The sequence below is a fragment of the Gymnoscopelus braueri genome (assembly GCF_963280865.1).
Source record: "Gymnoscopelus braueri genome assembly, chromosome: 2".
Taxonomy (NCBI): domain Eukaryota; kingdom Metazoa; phylum Chordata; class Actinopteri; order Myctophiformes; family Myctophidae; genus Gymnoscopelus; species Gymnoscopelus braueri.
In genome coordinates this window covers 25,165,459-25,182,151 of record NC_137604.1, presented here as the reverse complement: position 1 = coordinate 25,182,151, position 16,693 = coordinate 25,165,459, and the positions used below count along the sequence as shown (strand labels likewise).

General features: G+C 41.8%; 1 protein-coding gene across 8 annotated transcripts in view; it reads right to left on the bottom strand.

Moving 5' to 3' along the window:
- Nucleotides 1-16,264, bottom strand: part of kdm4c (lysine (K)-specific demethylase 4C) — a 48,543-nt gene extending 32,279 nt beyond the window's left edge. For all 8 annotated transcript variants that reach the window (XM_080414259.1, XM_080414263.1, XM_080414262.1 and 5 more), the window contains exons 1-6: nt 16,162-16,264; nt 10,845-11,011; nt 10,379-10,554; nt 5,467-5,581; nt 4,817-5,010; nt 597-646 (exon numbers count right to left, since the gene is read on the bottom strand). In XM_080414259.1, the coding sequence (XP_080270385.1) occupies nt 597-646; nt 4,817-5,010; nt 5,467-5,581; nt 10,379-10,554; nt 10,845-10,988 (679 nt within the window). In that variant the 5' untranslated portion in view covers nt 10,989-11,011; nt 16,162-16,264. The remainder of the gene's footprint in view (nt 1-596; nt 647-4,816; nt 5,011-5,466; nt 5,582-10,378; nt 10,555-10,844; nt 11,012-16,161) is intronic.
- Between the last annotated feature and the right edge of the window lie 429 nt (nt 16,265-16,693).

The following is a 16,693-nucleotide window of genomic DNA, read 5'->3' as shown; positions in this document are numbered from 1 at the left end:
GATGGATTATAGTGATATTTCGTGTGTGAATACCCAAGTGTCCTTATGCACTCTGGATGCATTTTATCATACTGCTCTAAGATTTGCTACCGACTCCAGAGTGCTTACTCACCATTTTAGTTTGCATAAGCTAACTAGATAGGGGTCCATCGTAAATTAGGCGACAAACACATTGGCACTTTAGGGTACCGAGCTTTGTTAGGATAATCTACTGACCTGACTCAGGCCTTCACTTGCCCAGACTAGTAAAGGGCAACTCAGGACAATAAAACAAATCTCATTACAGGAGTTAACAAAATGTTCCCAATTCTGACTGGATTTGGCAAGCCAGAATATTCCATCCCCAATCCACTCTTATTACAGGGTTCCTTGAAGTCTTGACCAATTTAAAAGTGAGAGATTTTTAACTGCAGTGCATAGTTGGTAGGATCCTGGCTCTCATCCTTTTTTGGCATGTCTAATGTTAACTATTATCAGAACGGTTCAGTTTCTTAACGGACAGCTATTTCAATATGCTGCCACTTTAGATGTTTTAGACGCAATTGACTCATTGTACCATTTCACAATAAGGTGGCGTAGAATATTATTTTATTTACCTGTAGCCAGACGTTCCAATCTTTTCCCATGCTCAGGGGGGATGGCATACCTGTTAGAATCAAGGAAGATGGATAAGTGGCAGGATAATTTTGCTATATAATAAGCTACCAATTCTACTCAGTACGTATACAGTCAAACACATATTTTGCAAGCACTGGGGTTGGGTTTCTACATCTTCAAGTACCCTTTATAGTTTCAAGACTGCCATCAAGTGGTGAGTAAATGAATAGAATGGTGCTTGGAAGAAAGAGCCAACAGTTTTCTGCATTCTCAAATTCGAATGGAATGCAAAGCAGTGATACCTAAACGCACTAATGAGTTCACATTATTTGCAGAGGTAGATGGTTAAGGTGAGCTACAGTACTGAGATCATTATCTTCCCCAGGCTGAGCGGTGAAGACGCCCCTGTCAATGTGTGTACAGAGCTAATGTTGGACACCACTGAAGCGATCGGCATCAAACTGTGCATGCACACTCCCAGCAGGCCAAGGAAGACACACACACAACACCGCCATTTTCATTTTCTTCAAAGCACACTTTTTTCGCTACTACTGCTACAGATGATATCGTCCAAAACTCACACCAATCGCTACACATTATCTCTGGAGTCATGTGATCATGTGTATCATTCAGATTTTTCATATTCCATTCCGATTGGCTATAAGCAGACAAGACTCACTTTAGCCCCACAAACTTAACTTGCCCCACCAGAGTTTAAGAAACTTTCATATGACAGTGAAAGTATTAAGGAAACATTGGTTACTTTTTTTGCAACAACATGGAACAGTGGTTTCTCAAAAAGCCAGTCAAAGATGTGGTGGAACAGCAAGATCCATCTATAAGTACCACACCAGACACCTCAGAAGTATCATCGACCACGACTGCAAGTGGGAATCTCAAGGTGGGTAAGGACATTCAGGCACAGCCATTTACAAAGCACCATAGCATTAAAACAAGTTGTAATATTGCTCTATCAAAACCTCTGTTTAAGTAAATGTCTATATTTAAAAGGTAGGGTAAGTGATATTTTTAGGTTAAAATAAGTGTTAAATAGTTCTATATTCTCATAGTACGTACTACTATAGTGTGTTTGTTCAGTAACAGGAGTCTCCATGTCTCTCTAGCTCTGGTCCATAATGTTAGAAGGAGTTCTCCTCAACGCTATGTTACTTTTCTTGTCAATAGAAAAATTCCATTGACCAAATCTGTAGGGGGCGCATTTTCAGGTCGGGAATCGGGATACCAATTTCATCCAATCAGGAGAGAGAACTCACACTGGATTCAGATTGAAAAAGTGAGTAACTTAACTTGTTCCACAATTTGTATTCATTCTTGTTGCAGTCACATTCTTGTACGCGTGCACATGCATTTGTTCAGTGCATAACTGCATGTATGCTGTTAGATCAGTGAGTTGTAAAGGAAGGGGGGGGTCGCAAGTCTTTTTAGGGGTCGCCAGCCAAAAAGATTGAGAACCACTGTTCTAGATGGCTCGACCCTAGGTGCCACGCTGTAGTAAAAAAATAAGGGAACCAGGAGACCTGGTACTGCCAGACCCCTAGTGGTTGAAATCTGAATGGCCGGACTGACGTGTGTGCAGAGGAAAAGAGGGACAGGACAGGAAAAGAGGGACCGACCGACCGACAAAGCCCTCATGTAGGCCGACCCCTTGGGTCTGGCAACAATAAAAGCTAGAGTTCAGCTGACTCTTCCTTTGACCTCATTCTGCATCATGCTATGCCACACAACCTATGAATTATGAATTCTAACTCCACCCAAAGTTCTCGGCAAGAGCCTTAGAGATCTTGACAGAATTCCCTCCAGGTAGGCATTCCATTTGACTCACATATTCTGTCTATGGTCTGTGGCATTTCTATCATCATATCACCTGTCAGCTTCACCGAGTGGTGGGAGAAGTATGCGAGGGGGGGGGGGTAACCTCAGCTAAAGGTGGTGGGTGAGGAGAGGTGAGAGGGGTGCATGGGAGGGTGGGGTGGGTATATCTTTAAGCCGTTCTCATCCTCTAGGGATGAGCTGTCAAAATAGAGGAAGGTGTGTGCATGTGTGTGTGTGTGCGAGATGATAAGGGCATGTGTGGGTGTATGGATACTCAAGGCTGTATGTGTGTCACTGTCTGGCTGTGACACTGATCTCTGTGGGGATGCAGGGCTCACTGCTCTAATGAGCAGAACTACCCCCAGGGCCAAATACGGAGAGAGAGAAATAGAACGAGACAGCATGAAAATAAAAAAAGAAATCTCCCATGTTCTTCACCTTTCTCTCTCTTAATTTCCCTTTGCCTGTCATGTCCCTTTGCATGGCTTCATACACAGATTTCTTTTTTCATATTTCAATTAAAATGAATGCATTTGAATGAATTTCTATTCTATCACTTATTGATTTACACAATGCTTTAGACGAAATTCAAATCACAACACACCGTACTCGACACTTTCCCTCTGACGCTTTTACATCATGTATTCTTCACGTCCTCGCGCATAGTCACTTACTTAACCACCAGTGGGAAGTCCAGTGAGAGAGTGATCCATGATAGTAAAGTTAACTTAAAAGTTTCAAACCAAATTAAAAAAGGTAATGCAAGCTTAAATCCTGACTAGACTAGACTTTTAAAATTATACTACAAATCATACTGCTCAACAATATTCAACAACTGCAATATAATATTCAATGCATGTCATACTTCAATGTACATTGATAATGACTGCCAAAACCTAACCACACTTAACTCATTGAGTGCCCGAATTATTTATGGCTATTTCTGGACAGTACGATTATTATTATTATTTTTTTCAAAATAACGTGAAACACGTTAATGGCACGTTGCACCATAGCGGTAAAACACGTGAAAGGCACTCAATGAGTTAAGACTCATATACCCGATACCTAGCCAGTGGAAATGTATACTGGCTCATTTCCATTGTATACATGACCCCTTATCGCACCTGGCATTATCAGGCATGTTCTCCAGCTGTTCAGTATGTATGGATACAGAGTACAAAACAGGGTCAACCTGCTCTTTCCATTCATTACGCTGGATGTACAGTATCCAGGTAAATCCAGGTGAAAGCTATCACCTCTAAAGTCCAGCTGTTACATATATCTCAGCCGTTAATGGGAATCTACAGTACTGTACAAAAGTTTTTAGTGAAAAGAAATGCAGTAGAAGTACCTTAAAAAATAATGACCAGAAACAGAAAAATCTAAAACAAATCAATATTTGTTGAGACTACCATTTGTCTAAAACGGCACCAATTCTCCTGGGTACTGTACACTTGCGCACCATTTGTTAAGGTGCTTGGCAGGTAGGTTGTTATAAACATCTCGGGAGAAATTGCCACACATCTTCTGTGGATTTAGGCTATCTCGAATGCTTCGTCTCTTCATGTAAACCCAGACAGACTCAATAATGTTGAGAGCAGGGGCCTGTACTACAAAGTAGGGGTGCAAACTAATCCATTTAATCTAATTCTTGATTTTGATCAAAAATAATTGTGTTTCAAAAATACCAGAAATAGCAAGCTTTACAAGCTTGCATCGCATTGGCCTGGACCACTGGCGTAGCGGTCCGGGCTCCTAAGCTACAATGTAGCTAGATCCCGACGGCTTTTGCTGCGTGTCTCTCCCCCATCTCTCTCTCTCATTTCCTGTCGGCCTACTGTCCTATCAATAACAAAAGGCATAAAAAGCCTCCCGTCATGTGACTGGAGGCGACACACGGAGGAAGCGCTCCATGACCACCACGACACTGGAGCCTGCTTGCTTGCCCAGCTGCCAACCCTCAAGCCTAATTTATACACATGCCGAGAAATAGCAGGCCTACAAGCTCACAGCGGTCGCATCCGCAGCGCGTGAGCTTGTACTGTACATCAGCTATTGATGCCGCGCAACAACGTTGCACTACAAAGAATACTGTATGTCTGGCTAGGGAGCGCCTAGCCAGCCTACACACAGGAGGACGTTGAAAACCAGCGCTCCACAAAACAGGTTTGGAGATCTGTTGGGAATTCATTACTTGCAACCGGAACCCTGCTAGTGCAGTCTCAATGTTTGTACACAAATAATTGGTCTATATTCATTGTCACTGGGAGGTCTATGCCCTTGTGTGCAAGTAAAGGAAGGTATCCTATATAAGAATGAAGAGAAAGAAAGGGCTGGACCCTTTAGACTGAAACTAAAACCCTCCCCATGACTCCCCACTAACCAGGACTTTGGCTCTCCAAAGTGCAGGTAGTTGATGCTGTAGAGGTCCATGTCCTCAGTGTGCCAAGAGAAGGAGGTCTTCCACATGCCAAAGTACAAATATGGCGTGTTGACCCCCTGGATGGAGACACCGCAGTCCTCCTCAATAACGTCCAAGATGGAGTTCAGGTGGCCGATGTTCCACTCCTCTATATCCTAGGAGAGAAAGAGTTACAGATGTTATATGTCAAATGTTCAACTTGGAAGATAAATGGGTCCAAACTCAAAGACAGTTTTGTGCGTTATTCCCATGAATTTGAGCAATTGAGTCTAGATTTGAAAACTCGGTTTTACATTTTTAGACATACTTTCAACAGAAAGTAGCACAGGAATGTGGAGGGAATGTGATGACAGATATGAAGAGGCATGAGTGGCAACTGAATAAGAATGATGGAACACTTAACACTGATAGAAATTAAACTATGAAAGAAAACGAGGATAAGGATAAGGATAATTCCTTTTAACAGGTCGTTCATGAAAGTCCTTGCGGTCTTGTTTCCAATGAGAACCTGTGAGCAATTGGGGTTAAGAGTCTTGCTCAGGGACAAATTTCATCGGCACATATGCTGAGTCAAACTGAGAGAAAGTAGCCAAGAGTAAGAGGACACCCACCTCATCATAGAGGCTTCCACTGACATCAGCACCATATATGGGTGGAACAAACGTGACGTTCTTCCAGTATTTCCTCTCAAGGTCGTCATAGTTCAGGTAGCGAGGTGTAGAGTAACTGTGAATGAGAAAGAAATGGCTCAGAATAGTAAAAACATTTTATCCCCAACTTCTATTTATGCATTCAGATAGAGGCAAGTCATCTGTGGTGGGAAAGCTATAATCTGTAGGTCCTCTCTCTCCCCCGACTGAGGAGAGGTAATTGCAATGATGTCCTAACTAACTACAATGAAGATGGTGGCGTATGTAGTGTCCCACCGTCTACTTCAAATAACTGTGTTGACATATCAACCTGTAGGTGACCTACACGACACCAGGGTCTACATTTCTCAATGGAAAATGGGGAAACCACCTCCAAGTTTGCACATGTGCTGGTTATATATTGTATTAACATACTCTACCATACAGGTTGTTTAAAATAATGCTTTATTCATTACAATAAGTCCCAGATTGTAGCTTTAAGTGAGGGGAACCTTCACTTTTGTTTCACTTTTTCTGCTCAAATGTCATGTACATAGTGACATGATGAATTATGTTGAATGATATCAATATATCATTGCTGTTGGGCAGAAACAATTCTCCATATTTCATGTGTTTTTCATAAATCAATGCCCTATTTTAGGCTTTGGCATATACCAGTGTCGTGTAAGGCTATGGTCTATATAAGAAAGACTTCTTAACCCGGTCAGTGAGCCCTGGCTCCTACTCCTCCTTTGAACTGCTGATGGTTAAAGTGGGACATTCAAAGACAAAGAGTCCTTTTGTTTTTTTTTCTAATTTTTTTATCCCGCGATTTTTGTAACCCATTTTTTTCACCCGGTGCCAATTTCCTAAGTGATCCTGGGCGCTACACCAGCCCTACACCAGTCCCCCACAGTAGGGAGGCCAGGGCCGAGCTCATGCTTCCTTCAATGCATGAGAGCCAACTGACCTTCTTGTCACCTGACAGGGGGGAGTTTCCCTGGTTGGACGTAGCGCGTGGAAGGAACACGTTATTCCAACCAGTTCCCTTCCCCTCCATCAGGCGCCCCGGCTGTCATGGGGGAGGCAGTATAGCGACCAGGATTACTACATGTTTTTGTGAAGGTATTAACTACCCTAGGAGACACAGGGAGAACATGCAAACTCCACACAGAGTAGGCCCTTTCACCAACCCCACCTAGGGTATGGGCGCTGATGACACGGAGGAGAAGACACGCCCCCAGCGCCCACAGCGTCCCCGGCGGGAATCGAACCCAGGACCTTCTAGCTGTGAGGCGACAGCGCTACCGACTGCGCCACCGTGCCTCCGGAAAAAAAGAGTCCTTTTGGTTGCGGACTTCAAGTCACATTAATGACATCACCAACATCTTTGCCATAATTTTTTTTAATATTGAATCCTATAACCTCATTCAGCATGTGTCAAGCCCCACGCACATCAAGGGAAACACTTTGGACCTGTGTACTTCCATGTACTGTTGTTCTCATGTCTTACTAAATAAAGTACATCAATCAATCAACACTTTGGACCTGGCCTTTTCCTTAGGCTTAGATACTGACCGTGTCTGTACTGAGCTTGTCATTTGTTTTGTTAAAAAAATTGTATGTTGAAATGAAATGGTGAAATTAAAAAAAAATTGCTTTGTGACCGATTACTGTTTTATTTCTTTTAACCTTTCATGTAATCTTTATTATTTAATTGGTAAGCGAGATAAGCGCCCGCGTTTTTTAAACCAGTCCACTGCAGAAATGTTGTGCAGCTTTTAAGAGCAGAGTAGCATCAGGACTGTCATCTCATGTCGAGAGTTGAGTGTGGCCAGTATTTTTTCACGCACGCGCGCGGTACGGTGCATGCCACTGCTGTACCGGCGAAAGTTTTTTTTTTTACCTTAATACCGCTGTACAACACCATGGCCAAGGACGCACAGGCCTCCTATTTTGCTAATATTATCACTTCTAGTAGACGAAATCCCAAAATTGTATTTAATACCATTAATTATATCGTCAGCTCTGCCCCTCCCCAGTTCCAGTCCTTTCAAATAAAGACTGCAGTGATTTTATTTTTATTTTTGTGGACAACGTTGATAAAGTCAGACTCCCCCTCTGTCCTAGCCGGCAGTCAACTTGGTGAGCCGTTTCTCCCCAGTTTCTCTGCAAGAACTGCCCGACCTTGTGAGAGTGATGAAATCCTCCTCCTGTCCATTCGACATCCTGCCCACATCCATGCTAAAAGATGTTTTAAACTCAGTAGGCCCGTCTCTACTTTCTATTATTAATGGCTCGCTGACATCTGGTTGCATCCCCTCTTATTTTAAACAGGCAATTGTTCAACCGCTCATCAAAAAGCCAAACTTAGATCCATCAGTACACCTGAACTACAAGCCGATCTCCGAGCTTTCTTTTATTTCTAAGGTTCTGGAAAACATAGTGGCCAGTCAGCTTACTGATGTTTTAAACGAACATGACATTATGGACAAATTTCAGTCAGGAGTGCTTCCGTCAGAAGCACTCCACAGAGACAGCCCTTCTCAGTGTCTAATGACATCATGATGTCATCCGATGCGGGTGACGTAACTGCTCGATCCTGGTGCTGCTGGATTTTAGTCACCGGATCTCTGATACGGTGGACCACGTCATTTTAACCCATTAAGGCCTGAGGTTCCGATTCTACTAAATGTCTTTTAAATCCTAACAGTTTTCTGACAAAGTTATGTTACTACATCAGTGGTTCTCAAACTTTTTCATGTCAAGGATCACCCAAAATTATATGCATTTGGCTGCCGACCGCCCCCGTCTCAAAATATTTTGTTCCAGGGACCTCCCCGGAACCAAAGATTTAAAAATATTCGCTTTAAAATATATGTTCAAAGATTTGCTCAAATGTTCAAGATTTTTCAAAAATGGCAGATCTACAAGCTCAAGAGTGCCGCGCTATGAGCTTGTAGATCTGCTATTTTTGAATAGCCAAAGTATAAAATAATGGTTTAAGTGGTAACACTGATGCGTTCCCGGTTTAAATGGGTTAATAGATAGGCTAAAGAGGTGGGTGGGTGTCTCTGGGAGTGCCCTAGATTGGTTCTCCTCATACTTATCAGACAGAAGCTTCTCGTGGCTGTTGGTCCATACTCCTCTGAGTCCACCACCCTATCATGTGGTGTTCTACAGGGCTCTGTAGCTTTGGTCGCATTCCTAAGCCAATAATTTGATGACTGGCGGAAAGATGCTAATGTCTCCGGCAGGAGACTCAAATGCAGGTCAAATGAGTTTTGTACCGGAGACTCCGCCGGTCATCAAATTAGTGGCTTAGGAATGCGACAAAAACACAAAAATATACACGGCTTCATGGATATTTCATGCAAGCTTTGCCCCTAGGCTATGGAATACTCTCCCCCTGGACCTCAGAACTGTGGCCTCTGTGGAAATCTTCAAAAGACTGTTAAAGACTCACCTGTTCAAACAGGCTTTCACATAGCTCCTTTGTTATTACAGCTCTGTGTTGACACATCTCCCTTATTCTGAGTTTGTTTGTTTTATTTTACTCTTTTTGGTTGATTTGCTATGTGGCGATTGTTTAATTCTGTTATTCATTATTTTATTGATATGCTTGTGAAGCACTTTGTGACTATCAATGCCTGTGAAAGGTGCTCTAAAATAAATATTACGTACATTTTCGAAACATTTTGATAAATGAGAATGAGTTTTGGACATACAAGGTTTCTGCGCAACAGCTATGATATCTCAATTCCATGATGGCATTTTATAAAAACAAGCCGTCAACATGGAAATAAAATAAACTTTATATGCATGTGGAACTAGTTTCTTGTAAATTGTGATCTATGATACTGTACAAGGACAGATTTCTGAACACATGCATTACAACTGCTTCTCAAGTCCCTCAGCAAATCCTTGTACTTGAGAGGATGTCAATGTCTGATTTGCATCCTACCTGTCAAATGGTACATTCTGGATTTCTGTAGGTACAGTAATTAAGTTTCATAAACTGCTAAAGGGCAATGATTCAATCTGTTCGGATATTGCAGTTCTTTAATGCCATTATTACTGTATATACTGCCATGCTATGGTACTGCATTGTTCACTGGCCTCATCCTGTCCCAGCTCTGTCTAATACAGAATGCTGCCAAGCTTTTAACCAGAACCAGATGCAGGTCCCATATCTTACTGATTCTGGCCTGTCTTCTTTGGCTGGCAGATAAATTTGATGGATTTTTTAGTTGTTTTAATACAGATTAATTTACAAGGTGTAGCATGGTAAAGCACCTTTGTATACATGTAGTTGTCCTACTTGGGCGATCCTTGCCATTTTCATATTGTGATTCTTGGCCATTACAAATTGGCGATACATGATCCGATCACCAGGGCTGGCTGAATTAGGAGGGGTGCAGAGTCTCATATACGATAAAGATTTACTATGCACAAGGTTAGAGGAATTATAGCAATTAGGATTGTGGAAGGGATTGCATGCGTTTGAGACAGAGTTGAAAACCAATATCTCCATCTTCCTTACTGGTGCCACTGGGCTCCACAAGCTGTTGGTAGTACATTAGAGAGCTTTTTTATAGCATCTTATTTCTGAGAGCATGTTCAATATAGTCGCTTTAATACCGGCATGAAAAAAACTAATCGTGATCTTCCCTTCAAGTGATGTTATACAATTATACTGTCAATTAGAGCAAGCCTATTTGTGAGGTCCCTCAAGAACCTAAAAACATTATTTTATTCATGTACAAAATTAATTACGAGGAAAAAGGAAAAGGTTGAGCTAAAACAGAAAATGATGCTGCCTTTGCATATGGCTCTCAGACTTTGGTTTAGCCTCCCACAAATCATACCAATTACAGTGAACCATTATACTGACTTGTCACTGTTCGCTAGTTGTCTGAACTCCAGCACAGTAAGAGGTTTCTTCTGGATGTTATATTGGGTGAAGAGCCCCGATTGGCCAGCCACCATTTGTTGGATAGGAGCAGGGATCACAAGGTCATCTATGTTGTCATAGGAATGACGTGGCTTCCAGCCCTTTGGAGGAATCACCTGGGTGACAGACAGGGAGATAAAAGGCTAATGAGATGAGGTTTATATAGAACAGAAAATGGTCCAGCACTAGTATTCAGTGTTTCTGATTAAATTTCAGGAGGCAGAAGGGACACCTCTATAAATAATGTAACCCTACTCATGGTGTTGGGTTAATGTGTGTAATGAGAGTGTAATAAGGCTTTTATAACAACTATGAGCTATGAGGGCATTGTATCCAATAGAATTATAGTGTTTCTGTCATTATAACATCATCATTATAATATATAAAGGATTATGCCAATACCCACCTTGGCCAGACCTGCCCGGTGTGCCCCTTGAGACTCCATATAAACCAGATACTGGTTGAAGTCCCGGAATTCCTCCATGGTAGGCCTAAAGGTCATAATCTTGCAGGTGGGGTTTGCAGGGGCATACACCTCTGCTCCCGCCATCCTGCCAGTTTACCAGATAAAGCCTGTAAAGTTTAAACAGAAAAATATCATTTTAGAAGGCTAATATTATACATCATCAACTTTTCAAACACACGTCAGTATTAAAAAAGGTGCTGTAAGTGACCTTTTTTTGGTTACAACTAAAAGCTTTTGGCCCACCAGCGATATCTGGCTCGGCAAGTTATTTTGTAAACAATTTACAATATCTGACTGACAGTCCCACATTCCCATATGTCGGATATGGACAGCAATGGCTTTGCATTGATGAAATTGGGTAGGATGAACGTAGTTCTATTTCCATTCATTCAATGTTAGATTTTCACATTCCTCTTTGGACTTTTGGATGAAAAACATATCTCAAGACTCTCACATTTGAAAAACAAACCAAAACCGTGTTTCACATTTCTATCTATTCTAAGAAGAGACCTTGAAACATTGAGTATGACCTTGAGTATGACTGTCTCAGGATAAAATGTTCTTTATAAACTTTTTGATTATAACAAAATAAAATAAAAAATAAGTGCCACACTCAAAGATGGGGCCTGCAGAAAATGATTACAAAAGCATTTTCTGTATGCACCTGTAACATTTGATTACACACACACACACACACACACACACACACACACACATTTCCATCAGTAGTTATAAGACACATCTTTATTCATTAACTTTTATAGCAATATAGTTATGATTGTATATTAAGTGAGCTTTGTCGCATGTTCCAGGTCCTAAATGTGTCCTTGATTGTGTTCTTTGACCCCCCCCCCCACCCTTTTATTTTATGGAAATAACAAAAAACAATGGAGCTTGCACAAAAACACATTTCACCCACTGTTTTACACCTGTAAACCTGTGATGAGACAATAAAGCTGATTCTGATCCCTGTTCTAGTGACTAGTCTATAGCAATGATTACTGTGACAATATAGATCTTTTTAACACTCATTTATAAACAAATTCATAATTATTATAATAATAAAACTTTTAACACTTGCTGTGAAAGCTACCATCAACTGTAAGGAAAAGTGGACTAGGTATGACAGTGGTTCTCAACCGGTGGCCTGGCAACCACCAGTGGTCCTTGAGGGGGTTCCAGGTGGTCCCCAGCTAAATGATGGAGAGTTGGTAACCAAATGGACCCTTATAGATTTTTACGCTCTCAAGAGTTAAACTGTTAAAAATCTGCATTACTTAAAGGTAGGGTAAGTGATTTTCTTTGGTTAAAATAAGTGTTAAATAGCTCTATATTCTGATAGTACTCATTGCTATAGAGTGTTTGTTCAGTAAAAGGAGTCTCCTTGTCTCTCCAGCTCTTTATAAAACAGAAAATGCATTTTCGTTTAAGTTTCATTTCCAATTTTATCCAATCAGGATAGAGAACTCAATCAGGATATAAATTAAACAAGTGAAATTGGAAGTGATGACACTAAGAAACTAGAAAAAGTGCTCCTCGGAGCACAGGTCTCCGCCAGGTCAGGTAAGTTATTGTGGCCTCCTGGTGGCGCTATAATAGGCCAATGTGAAAAGGGTGGCATTTCTTCCTCGGCCTAGTGGGAATGTGCGTGCAATTTTTCACAGAAATCGCACGCCGCGTTCATGATTTCAGACATTTTGTTCAAAACGGACCAATCCTGCAAACTTTGGAAGTCAACCTTAGTCAATCAGGATGGAATATGAAATATCGGACAGATGCGTCTTGATCACATGACTATAGAGATACTGTGTAGCGATTTGTGTGATGTTTGGATAAAATCTGAAGGATTAATATCCAAAAATGTATTTGACATAAGTCGGCCTCCTGGTGGCGCTGTAAAAAGCAGATGTGAAAAATGCAGTGCAGATGTTTTTCCTTGGCCTCTAGGGAGTAGGCGTGCAAAGTTTCACACAGATCGGTGCAGTTATAGTTAAAAATGCAAATCGGCCTGTTATAGCGCCACCATGAGGCTGATGTGAAAAGTTTTAAGTGCCATTTCTTCCTCGGCCTAGTGGGAATGTGCGTGTGCAATTTTATGCAAATGGCAAGCTGCGTTCATGATTTGAGGCAGTTTGCTCAAAACGGACCAATCCTGCAAACTTTGGATGGTAACCTTAGCCAATGAGGATGGAATATGGGAAATCGGACAGATCAGGGTTGATCACATGACTATAGAGATACTGTGTACCGATTTGCATGAGGTTTGCCCATGTGAAAAATTTGAGGCAGAGGTTCTGAATTGGCATCCAGGGAGTGTGTGTGCACAGTTTCGCAGCGACCGGGCCAACGGTGCCGGAGATTTGGTGCTAACACACAGACAGGACACACGGACGGACGGACGGACGGACACACGGACGGATGGACAGGGGCGAAAACATACTCTCTCGCCATGCCTTTCGGCCTGGCGGAGACAATGAGCAGGCAAAATTGGAACTGGAACACTATAAAAATGAAGCTTAAAAATGGGTACTTTCTCCTGATTGGCTGAGATTTTGACACCTACCAGAAAATGTATTTTCTGTTTATTAAAGAGCTGGAGAGACGGGGAGACTCCTGTTACTGAACAAACACTCTATAGCAATGATTACTATCAGAATATAGTGCTTTAACCTTTTAACAAAATACTTTTTGTTTTAACCCAAAAATATCACTTACCCTACCTTTAATTTACAAGAAGTCTACACAATTAGAGAATGTAGATGGATTGTTATTTTCATCAACGTTTGCCTGTCATCTCTCCTATGGTACCAACATCAATACAGCATGGAATGGTAGACAAAATCATTTTTTTTTGCATTACATTTTTATCCCACGATTTTGTAACCCCATTGTTTACACCCAGTGCCAATTGTCTATGTAATCCTGGGCACTACCTTCCCTCTGCCAACCTAGGGAGGCCAGGGCCGAGCTCATGCCTCCTTCAATGCATGAGAGCCAACTGACCTTATCACCTGACAGGAGAGTTTCCCTGGTTGGACGTAGCGCGTGGAAGGAACACGTTATTCAAACCAGTTCCTTTCCCCTCCATCAGGCGCCCCGGCTGGCCAGGGGGAGGCAGTATAGTGACCAGGATTACTGCATGTTTTTGTGAGGGTACCTACCCTAGGAGATACTGGGAGAACATGCAAACTCCACACAGAGAGGCCCTTTCGCCAACCCCACCTAGGGTATGGGCACTGATGACACGGAGGAGAGAACACGCCCCCAGGTGGACAAAATCTTATCCAACGACAACAAAATATTCGAAGTCTTGGGTCTGAGATGCTAAATCTCATCAAATGGTGAAATGCCGAATAAATAATGGACCTTGATGTGAAAAGGGTTGAAAACCACTGAGATAAGATGAGCCCAAGGAGATTTCCCTGTGTGTTATTCACAGGTTCACCACTAGATGGAAGTAGACATTCATCAAATGTCGACTTGATAATGATGGAGACAGCACCATGCATGAAACACCCTCTGTCTGTGGATTTTGGTCCCTTGTCTTGATCCCCCCCATCCCACTCCCAACTCAGTCAGAATTGTACTTGCTTTGGGACAAAGGACCTTATCACCCGCAGTGGCGATATCGTGATTTCACGGTGGTAGTTGACAATAATCACCATATTTAATGGCATGATTCGATTATGTAACAGGTCATCATAGCAAGGATGATCATGAAAGCAGTAAAAAAAAAAATATGTTTAAAAAAACTATGATGCCTGTAGAATATTGCAATAGCCTTATTCAACCTTAGTCTTCGTCAACAAAATATGATAATCGTATAAAAGGCTGTTCTGCATTATATTTAATTCATTATTTGACGATAAACAACAATAAAGGTTCACTGCATGGCCCATTGCAGCGCTATTACATCAAGCTTTTTGAATTCCAGGGTAAACGTGTGAACAGACGCTTAGCTTTGTTGTCTGACTAGCAATCTAGCCTGTTAGCCTACGTTTTGTTGTGATGCTAAGCAATGGCTGGTCGCTCATCAGCTGTCTGTCTGTCTGGGTAACTTGCTACTCCATTGTAGCCTCGTCAATGTGAACGTACATAGAGAGCGAGTTGCTAAGAGTTCACTTGGTAGTAGGAGTAGGTGGTTATAACAGTTCAGAGTTATAACGCAGAAGACAACCTACCTAGCTAGCTGCTAGCACCACCACAGCTAGCTCACTTAAACGCTGGAGACTGGGGGATTTAAATGCCCCTTGCAAGGTTGCTTAGCTTCAGTTGCTAGGCCAGTTGTTGTGCCACATTTTGTGTCCCCGTCATAATCTGTTTCCCCACACTGTTCCCATCCCGTGTTGCCAGATTCTGCGAGAGAAATAAGCAACCATGTCTAGGAAAACAAGCCCAAAAGAAGCAACTTAGGCCACATGAGCACTTGACTCGCGTTGAGAGCGTGTAGATCTGCTATTTTCAACAAAAAAAATTGAAACATTCGAACACCACAAATGATCCCTGGCACAAAACAATGATGAAATATTAGAGAACCACTGGTTTCAATAACATTAAAAAATGGAATTTGGAAGCAAGCCTAAATTAAGCAAGTACACGTTAGAAACAAGCCCACAAAACCGCTAACACCAACATTTACAAGCAACTTTACAGGAAAATAAGCCAAAAAGTCGTATTTAATAAGCCGACATGGCAACACTGTTCCCATCGATGAATGTTCCCCCAAGAGAGCATTTTAGAACACAGTGGATATACTACTTAATTTGTTGTTAAGATATGAGTATATAAGTAGTTTTATTTTTTTAATATATTTTTAAACAATTAACATGGCATTGTATTTCCTCACGTGAAAAATCCAAAAAGGGACGAGGGGGGGCGAAACAGATTCTGACGGGACACACATTTCGGCGCAACACCCCCCCGTGCACCTAGCCTGAGCTCTCAGCGTTGACTCAGTGTGAAATTAATCCGGGGTATCTTTAATAGTTTGATCCGTGGATTGTTTGACAGAGTTAAAGTGTTCATGTTGAACAACAACGTTAAATAACAACGTCACACAGCACGCGCTGGGTGACGAGCGCGTGCCAACTTGGTGGTGTAGCCTTTAAAAGCTAGCTGCATGCTAGCTAATTTAGCACAGTTAAAGCCAAGTATAAAGTGAAGACAATTAGACCTCTATAATAGCTCCATTAGACCAACATGCTAAATAGCCACTATGCAAGTTCTACGTGTCACCGTCACGATGCGTTGCATTTACCTGCTTGTAGAAACACAGATTGTCGCACTATAGTTGTTTGTTTATCCTCGTTCCTTCTCCGTGCTGCACTCCAGCTGTTTCACATGACAGCTGCTAGTTGAACGAACACACACACACCAGTGTTGCCAGATTTTCAGAGAGAAACAAGCAACCAGTGGTCTATGAAAACAAGCCCAAAAGAAGCGACTGGGCTACTACGGCTATTTGAAAATAATCGATCTGCAAGCTCACAACGCGTCAGGATGCGACGCGTTGTGAGCTTGTAGATCTGCTATTTTCAACAACAAAAAAAGATTTTTGAATATTTTTTGAAACATTTTTAACAACACAAATCCTTGGCACAAAATGTTTTCAGATAGGGGCAGAAGAAGGACAACTACATATTAATCTGGGGGTCCTTGCCATGAAAATGTTTAAGAACCACTGGTTTAAACAACATCAGGAAACATCAGAAAAGTCCAAATAAGCAACTACACTTTTAGAAACAAGCCCCACAAAAAACAAGCCCAAAGTCACTTATAATAAGCGGACA